A 9694-nucleotide genomic window follows, 5' to 3' on the forward strand; every position below is an offset into this window, starting at 1 on the left:
GAGAATTCCTGGTGACAGCATCTAATTAATTCTTGTGGGTGTTTCCAAGCAGCTTTGGAGTTGGTCAGTGCCATGGAGATAAGAAATCCATGGTCTGTCTCACCTCTGCCCATTCAGCCTCTCAAAGAGCTGCAGATGTGTGTGGGTCACACAGAAGGGCTCTGCGGTGATAGGGCTTTCCACAGCCAAAGGCCCTCTGCTTACAAATTTCTGATCCTTGAGGACATCATGCACAGTGGCTGTCTAAGAAGCACACATTACACAAATTATCACCATCAGTATTTATACATGTTGTAAAACTCACAGTAGATAGAGTGGAAAATGGAATTTGGGGAAGTAATTAAGCAAACCTGAGGCACACCAAGGAAATTGCCCTGCATGGATACTGCATTTCTTCTGTAATCACCAGAAGCAGCACAAAAATAGCTCATTAGTACTGGTATTGCCTACCCCAGGCATTCAAAAGTCATGAGTCAGGCCTTCAAAATCATGGGATTTGCTCAAAAACCATGAGATTTTTTAAAATAAATTTTGGGTTCTTTGTATTTGCTTTCTGGTTTCTAAACCTTTAGGGTGAACTCTGGTCATGTTTTCAAGCTTTTCTCTGTAATCATGAGGGCTAGAAACTTACTCTTTTTTTAAATTAAAGCTGAGATTCTGTTGCAATCTCTTGATTCCAATGGCCAGGGCCAGATATCAAATATTGCCAGACTCGCCATAAAATCATGAGAGTTGACAACACTGAGTACCTAAGGAGTGTTTTTATTTTTAAATTCAGGAGAACTCAGGGTTGGCCTAACTCTGCTTTCATTGAAGTTACTTCACTTGGAAAATCTCTCCCTTAATTTTGTTTCAAATGAAAGCTTGCACTCTACAGAAATTGACTGGGCCTCATACAAACTGATCCTTTGGTGTATCAGCAGGGAGCACTGGGGGACCTTCTCACCTTCTGTGTTTCAGTTCTCTACACATAGAATACCACAGGGAAAGATGTAGAGATATGCTATCTGATTTTGTAATACGTTTGGGTCAGTTACTCAGGCTATCCCTCCTTCTCCGAGCAGGTATCAGCAAAGGGTAGGCATTGAGACTAGAGTCTGGTGGGGCTCAGTGAAAAACAGGAGAGTGTGAGGGTTGACAGTACTGTTGAGTGAAGAAGAGCTGGAAAGGAGCTGCTGGAGGAAGGCTCAAGGGTGAATCTAAAGGACTGGATAGTGTGTGTCAGAAGACGATAAAGTACAACTTTGGTGATCCCTAAAATTAATCTTGACAAGTGAGCTCGAACTGCACACCTGTCTTTTCTTTGTCACAAACCCCAGGGGCAGAGACGACTCCATATAGCAGCATCTCCGGATGTGTCTTTCTCTGGAGATCTGCACCCCACGTCTGGCTGATAAGCCCAGTCAGGCAGTCCCCACTGAATTAGCCACTTTCTCACAAATGCAGAACTTGTATGACCCACACGCCTCAGCGTTAACATTTGCACCTTGAATTGACACACAGATTGGGTAAAGACTGGAACTGGCTTCTGGGATCCAAAACCTGGAATAGAAAGTCAGAGTTTATAACCAGCTGCAGCCAGTTTCATGTGGTAAAAATCACTAATCAACCTTATATAAGCCCAACCAATGCCACCCCTTTGAACTTTAAGTAGAAGTGCATTAAATTAAGTCAGCTGTCAAGTACAGTCTGTCTGTACCTGGTGGGCATGTGAGTGATGGATGACAAGGAGGTTGGGTAAGTGAGTGAGTGAGTCCATAATGAGTAAGTGAGTCCAGTGAGTGAGTGAGTCCACTTCTTCCTTCTTCATACCTAGAAATTGAACAGTTTCTAGACATGCAGAGACTTACAAGTCAGTGGAGAAAGCTGTACCATCCTCCCATAACCAGGACCCATCAGCTCCTTTGCGGGATAAGGCAATCCAGAAAGAATAGGAACTATAAGACTGTGCTGATCTTATTATGAAACCCTGTATGGAAACAAAAGCAAAGCTCTGAATCATATCCCCTCCACAGCCAGTCAGAACTGGAAAGCTGCAAAGGGAGAAAGGCACAGAGAGAAAAGGAACTCACTGGTTTCAGGTGTTTATAACAGAGGCTTGTTTTGCAAGGAAATCTGCCTTGGGTTTTCCAGTCCCAGCAGTTAGTTCTATTTCACAGGCCAGGAAAGGTGAGGTGCTGAATGCTCTCAATAACTATGGGCTCAGAACTTCCCAGGATCATGTAATGGGCCTGGAAGAATTCTTTCCATCAAACTCTGCATACAGCAGTCACAAGGGAAGTGAAAGGTCTTAGCCCTTGAGATGAGCTTTGTCTGGTGTTCTGATTAGGCTGGCCAAAATAAGAGTAATCAAATCATATGCTTCAGGGTTTAAACTGATCACCAATGGGAGTCTGAGAGGAATTTTCCCCACAGTGAACATCTTTGCCTTCCCAGTCAGGTTTGCTTTCATGTATTACATTCTGCTTCATCTGGTATTGGAGGGATCAGGAAATGAGATGGGCTGGATGTTTTGATCTGGGAGGTCAGGAAGCAGGATGACAAGCTAGACTGACTAATTTTCTAATTCAGTAAGGCAAGAGATGTAAAGCAAGCCAAGTGTAGGACCAGTGGTCTGTTCCAATATGGCTGGAGATTGGATATCAAATAGAACTGCTAAATGATCTACTGAAGTTTGGTTTGAGGTGGGATAAGGAAGTACATGGAACAGCCGACTTTTATCTGGTAGGGCAAGTCCTATGGCCTTGCCCTTTGATAGGTATATATAAGCATAATCCACTGGTCAGTGGAACTACACTGATTTACACCAGAAAAGGATCTGGCCCTATGTTCCTATATATTTGAGTCTGAGCACCATCTCCTGGATTTCTCCTCCACTCAGCTGAACATTAGAAATAAAAAGAATACCCTTAAAGTAAGATAGAAAAATGAATCATTACCAGCTCTTCCTTACTCTCTATCTTAAGAAATCTGGAATCCAGGGAAGAGCAAAGAGCTTTGCTTTCTTGCCAAGTTTTCCATTTGGTAGAAAGGAAGTAACAGTTCTCTCCATGCTGTAGCCAGTTCTCAGGGCAAGGGCTGCATCTATGTCCTTGGAAATAAAATACCATATCACCATGCTTATCAATAGCAGCATCTAGAGATTTCCCTCTAAAGGATCACAAAAACACTCCACAAACTGTATTATGGAACAGCAACAGCCACTCTATAGTTAAGACTGCAGCTAAGTCAGCCAAATCACCAAGAGTTTGGCTGAGCACTTAAAAACCAAAATTGAAGAGCTTCCTACAGCTCTAGTAATACTAACCCATTTAGAATTTGATCAGATCCACCAGGGCTAACATCTCTATTTTCACAAATGAGACCTTGAATGCACACAAGCAATGAAGACCTCGTTTTATGTCTCAGCTGAGTCAGTACATCCATCAGCACAATGACTTTGTGACAGAGCGCTACCTCTTCCCCAGAGAAGAAGGGGTTAACTTCAGCCTGTCTTCCCCCTTAAGCTTGCACCCATGCCTGTAGAAGGGTATGAGAGAAGGCTGCTCCTGAGAGCCTTTGGGCAGGTTGGGCATCAAACACACAGGGGCAGAGGCCTACGTGGGAGTTTTCTATTTACTCTCTATGTGTGTGTGTGTGTGTTAATTAATTTCTTAGAGCTGGTAGGAACATTTGAGACTAAATGAAGTTTTGTTGAAATATGCTGCTTAGTCAAAGCTGAAATGTCTGGGGAAAATGTAGCAATTTCTACAACATTTTTGCTAGGAAGGTTTTTTGAGCACAGCCCCCTCATGCTGTATAGGCTGGCAGTTAGGGCAATGGCCTGGAATCTAGGAGAACCAGGTTTAAGCCCCCACTCTACCTAATTAATAGGAGAGTTTTTCATCCCAGATCAGTCTGGGAATTGAACCTGCTGTGTCTCCCACACCAGTGCCCTACCCCGCAAGCTGTACACACCTCTTCCTTAATTGAAAAGCTCAAGTTTTGACCTGACAGTGGACATTGACACAATTCCATTCTCGTGAAAACATTCACAAGGTTTTATTTTTGTTCCAGTGTGGAACGAAAACAAAATCTGAAACCTCAAAATTGCCATCAAACAGAATTGTTGTTCCATTATTTTATTTATATTTTTCGTAGCTCTATTATTTTTATTTCTTGTTCGAAACATTGGGCCTGATTCTCATCAGGCTTGCACATTATGAAGCCATTTACACCTGTGATACCATTCTGATTTGGTGGCATTTCATATCCACTTTGCACTCTTTTTGTACAGGTGCAGATGATGGCACAAGGAGTAAAGCAGGAGAGAATCAGACCCATTATTCCTTAAGAAGAAGCCTTTACTGTTAGTGACTGTGTTTATTCCTTCCTGCCATACCATTTTGTTAGCTGATTTCCCCTTGAACACCAAACAGAGACTCTGGTTCAACACTGAAGTCAGAAAGAAGCAATCAAAATATTGGATTGTTTATCTGACCCTCATGCAGACTACTCCAAACCAAATAAATCTGCAAAATTCCTGCATCTGGTTGGGCTGGCAATACAATAATGAAAACAGTTTTTCTCTTGTGGTACTTTGGGAGGTCCAATTCTGGCTTAAAAATGGATGCAGGAATTGTTATTATTTTTGATTTTTTATTTAAAGAAAAAAGTACCCAAGACTATTTGGAGAGCTCAGAAAAGGTTCAGGGAACTTGGTTCTTGGTTTGGGATGGTTGTTTCTTTCTGCATAGTGGTTCACCCATCTGTAGTTCACAGTACAATTTTATATTGCTACAAATCCATAGCTAACTAGGAATGTCATAGTTGCCAGTGTATACCCTGGATTCTCAGGATTTCATGCTGGATGGCAATTAGGATGGAACAATGTGGAATATTGAACCCTTATGATTTGATTTATTTTGATTTTCTGTCTAGGAGACTGCTACTATTTTGCGTTCAATTTAGAGGCTGCTTATTACAGAGGGGATTACCACAGAAACTTTTGTTCAATCTGCTCCCCTGCCTCCCTTTTTTATTGTAAAATAAAAGTGATGTAGACTGATAGTACATGGTTGTGATATGTGTATGGAAAACCTAACAAACTCAGATTTTCCTTCATGAAAAGACCAAACCCATACTGAATAAGGGATAGAAAAATCACCAGCATAGGGTCTATTAAAACAGTTGAGGAGTTTTGCTCACATCCAGGAGAGAGCAGTGATGCTCACACTAAGGTTTTCATTAACACATACTAGAAAGAGGCTGCCTTGAGGAGATCAATATATTCAACAAGTAGAGCTACTCAGGAATTTTCTGACAAAATGTTTTTTCTTTGGACAATGCTGATTTATCAAAACCAAAACTTTTCACAGGAAAGGGTCAGTTTTGACAAATCTGAGGATTCAAAATCTTTTGAAAAGAAGTTTTGAAATTGTCAGAATGTCCCATTTCAACATTTTCTAAATAAAGACTTTCATTTTTCATTTTCAAATTTTAGGAATTTTAAAAGGAACAATTTTAAAAGGGTGATATCAAAATAAAATGTTTTGATTTGACCTGATCCAATTTTTTTTCAGTTTATTGGTTCATGAAAATTTTCTAGATTTCAATGTTTCAACCCTAGAAAAGTTTTTTTCATAAACTCTTGTGGGATGGGAAAAAAAACATTTCCTGCCCAGCTGTACCAACAAGAACTCCCTAGAAAAAAAGTTACCTCTGTAGCTTGCCAGTTGCTGCACAGTCTCCAAAAGGTTTAGGTTCTGCGCTTGGAGAAACTCCAACTGCTGGGTGAGGTTTCCCAGAATTTCCCTTTTCTGGGTAAGGTTTTCATGCCATTCACTCACTAGATGGGAAACCTGAGTGACTTCAATTCACAATACAACTAGAATGAAATTGTTCCATTTAATATTAGAGTATGTTATATATTTGCATATGAAGTGTATATAAATGTATATATGTTGAACAAAAAGTCAAAAAGGCATCCTTTAAAAAATGGAACTTAAATCCTAGTGAGGAAAACAGAAGGAGCATAAACTCTGGCAAGTGAAGTGTAAAAACATAATTAGGAAAGGCCAAAAAAGAATTTTAAGAACAGCTAGCCAAAGATTCAAAAAGTAATAGCAAAAAAAATTTTTTTTTAAGTATATCAGAAGCAGAAAGCCTTCTAAACAACCAGTGCGGCCACTGGATGATCAAGATGCTAAAGGAGCACTCAAGAATGATAAGGCCATTGCAGAGAAACTAAATGAATTCTTTGCATCGGTCTTCATGGCTGAGGATGTGAGGGAAATTCCCAAACCCGAGCTATTCTTTTTAGGTGATATATCTGAGGAACTGTCCCAGATTGAGGTGACATTAGAGGAGGTTTTGGAACAAATTGATAAATTAAACAGTAATAAGTCACCAGGACCAGATGGTATTCACGCAAGAGTTCTGACGGAACTCAAATGTGAAATTGAAGAACTACTAACTGTGGTTTGTAACCTATAATTTAAATCAGCTTCTGTACCAAATGACTGGATGCAGGGCTGGCTCCAGCATTTCTGCCGCCCCAAGCAAAAAAAAATAAAAAAAATGCCGCGATCACGATCGGCGGCGGCAATTGGAAAAAAAAAAAAAAAAAGCCGTGATCAGCGGCGGCAGTTCAGTGGCAGGTCCTTCGCTCCTAGAGGGAGTGAGGGACCTGCCGTCCCCGAATTGCCACAGGTGCCACCCCTCTCCCTTGGCCGCCCTTGGTAAGCTGGTGCCTGGAGCCGGCCCTGACTGGATGGTAGCTAATGTGACACCAATTTTTAAAAAGGACTCCAGAGGTGACCCCAGCAATTACAGGCCAGTAAGCCTGACTTCAGTACTGGGCAAACTGGTTGAAACGGTAGTAAAGAATAAAATTTTCAGACACATAGATGAACATAATTTGTTTGGGAAGAGTCACAGTGGTTTTTGTAAAGGGAAATCATGCCTCACCAATATACTAGGATTCTTTGAGGGGTTAATAAGCATGTGGACGAGGGTGATCCAGTGGATATAGTGTACTTAGATTTTCAGAAAGCCTTTGACAAGGTCCCTCACCAAAGGCTCTTAAGCAAAGTAAGTTGTCATGGGATAAGAGGGAAATTAAGCCTCACACCCCAGCTCCCTGGAAGCATTTGAAACACGCATTATCCCTGCTTCAAAGACTGTGAAACTGAGGCACAGAGAGATTGGACTAAGATCACACGGCAAGGAAAAGTTTCCAGATCCGCTAATGCCCAAGCTGTGCCTGAACCACAAGACTGCATTTCCTCTCCTTAGTTTATTTCAAAATATGTTAATGGTTCACATTGAATTCTTAGCCCAGCTTCCTTGCTGATACTTACACTTCACACTCAGGACCCCAGCTGTTACCAGCAAACCGAAGCAGAAGATCCCAAGAATCACTGCTGCAGGTCGCCAATAAGGAGATGGAGTGGGAGAGTCTGAGATAAAGAAAAGGAAGGGAATCGACAAATATATGGATCCTCTCACATCTAGGTCACCAGTTCATACATAGCCCCAAGTCAGCAGTGACTGAAAGTCATTCCTGTCTGATGGCTGTGCAGCTATGTGAAATGAATTGGTGGGTTCAGTCCAGTTCATAGTAATACTTTACAAAAACTCCCCTAATAATTGTGATTGGCCCCCTCTTCAGCAGACAGATGCCAAGGACTGCATGGACCATGGAGATAGAAATACCCAGTGGCATTTATATATATGGATAGGTTCAAAATATTGAGATGGACAGAATAGGATGTAAGTGACTAACATATAGAGACACGGGAATGTACACATGTAAGAAAAAAAACCCTCCCCACCGTATGCATTCGTTACCAAACACATATGTATATGTCTAAAACATGGCCAAGATTTTCAACTGTGGTTAGTGATTTTGGGTGCCTTCATTTTTGAGTGCCCAACTTGAGATACTTTGAAGAGGCCTAATTTTCAGAAAATACCCTCTGAAACACACATCCTCTGAAAATCAGGCCCCTTTAAAGGTGTCCCAAATTGGGCACCCCAAAAATGGACATTCAAAATCACTTTTGAAAATGTTGGCCATATAAACACAGGCATGATGCACAGAGAGTACACAAACATAGACATACGTGGAAATATATAGGTACATACAAGCAATATGGAGACAAACATATATGCAAACACAGATAGGCAATGGATGCATAACCACACACACACACACAATAATAAGTTGAGCTCTCATTTACTTCTCTGATTATTATTTTTTTTTACCAAAGATGAAGAGACTCAGCTGGAATATTGATTCCGTACTGAAGGCGCCCTGTGAAATCCTGTGGATCCAAACAATCCAACATCTGGATTAACCATCCCCCATTCCCAACCCTAAGGGGAAGCATTCTACAGAGTCTGACTTTACTCTCTATCTAAGATCCAGGGATCCTTCTGAGGGCTGGTAATGGGGTAGCCACCAGATTGGCTACTGACAGAGAATCCCCCCAGGAAAGTGTTCCTCAGTCTTGTAAATTGATAAATTAGGATCCTGTTGGAATTTTGTTAGACTAATTCTTTGTTCCTCTAGCACCTTTAATCCTGAATGGTTCCAAAGCACTTTAAAAACTGTATATACCCTACAGAACAGGGATTAACCACACATACAGCACTGTTGTGAAGCTACACAGCATTATTTTCATAGACTCTGAAGTTAAAGGCCAAAGGGTCTTTTTCCAGCCATCTGTTCCATCTCTTGTTCCACCCAGAATTGTTCCCTACAGAATATTCTTAAGTGTTTTGTTCAATTCAGTTTTAAATAACCCAATAATAATCCATCATTTCCCTTGGGACGACTATTTCGCTGACCTCTAGAAACTGATGCCTAATATCTAGCCCGAAAATGTCCCTTTTTCCTTAACTTCATCCCATTATGCCTAGTTAGACCCCTTTGCCCCTGCATAAAGAGTTCCTCTGCATTCTAAGTGTATACACTCTTCAAATACTTGTAGCTATTAGTCATATTCTTTCATTACTAATTGGTTAGCTAAGAGATATATACTGAGAAACAAATTCTACCCCCATGCCACCCAAATGGCTTCATTCCCAGTGATTTAAGGGGGATCATTTGTGTGCATATCAGGGGATAATATGAGTCTTAACTCTTCTACTCTTTTCTGAAAACCAACCCCTCCAGCTTCTTAGCAGTATAGCTCCTCTCCCTCTAATTTGTCAATAGATTTCTGGTTTTGGAGCTGAATGCAGTTTTCTAAGAGAGGTCCCATCAGTGTCATACACAGAAGGACAACATTGAATGCTGTGTTCTAAGTAAGCAAGCTCACCATGTAAGGATCTACCCCACTCTGTTACCTTTCGCTTTGGCTTCATGGGGCTCTTGGTTCCTGGGCTGCTCCCGTGTCATGAACTTCAGATCTGCATAGGTCACTTCAGCCATTTTTGGCAAGGTTCTGAGAGAAATCCAGGTTATGGCTCAGCACACAGAGGGAGAGACCGACAGAGATACGGTTCTGGGTGTGATCCTTTGAATGGTCAGAGTCATTAGAAATGAGAGAGTGATTCAACTACAAATCAGGCGGGGACTATGACTCATGCCAGAGTTTTATAAAACAAAATCTGGGGCATTTGGGGAGCTTGTTTTATACATTGTGGGAGCTTTTACAATAGATTCACAAACTGACATTTATCTCTTCATCTGCCTCTGCAGAAACAC

The 9694-nt window shown here is 41.2% G+C and overlaps 1 protein-coding gene across 1 annotated transcript; it reads right to left on the reverse strand.

Moving 5' to 3' along the window:
• Nucleotides 1–1846: 1846 nt before the first annotated feature.
• On the reverse strand, nt 1847–9418 carry LOC135887425 (C-type lectin domain family 7 member A-like). The gene is made up of 3 exons (XM_065415212.1): nt 9334–9418; nt 7369–7439; nt 1847–1969 (listed from the first exon to the last, which is right to left on the reverse strand). Exons 1-3 carry the CDS (start codon nt 9416–9418, stop codon nt 1847–1849), a joined length of 279 nt encoding a protein of 92 aa, XP_065271284.1.
• Between the last annotated feature and the right edge of the window lie 276 nt (nt 9419–9694).

The sequence above is a fragment of the Emys orbicularis genome, chromosome 1 (genome assembly GCF_028017835.1).
Source record: "Emys orbicularis isolate rEmyOrb1 chromosome 1, rEmyOrb1.hap1, whole genome shotgun sequence".
In the NCBI taxonomy this organism is placed as follows: Eukaryota; Metazoa; Chordata; order Testudines; family Emydidae; genus Emys; species Emys orbicularis.

Coding starts and splice junctions, on each gene's coding strand:
- LOC135887425 (XM_065415212.1), bottom strand. CDS start 9,418: ATGGCTGAAGTGACCTATGCAGATCTGAAGTTCATGACACGGGAGCAG. Junction 7,440..9,333: donor CCATGAAGCCAAAGCGAAAG/GTAACAGAGTGG, acceptor TCTTTATCTCAG/ACTCTCCCACTCCATCTCCT. Junction 1,970..7,368: donor TCTTCTGCTTCGGTTTGCTG/GTAACAGCTGGG, acceptor GTTTCCATACAG/GGTTTCATAATAAGATCAGC.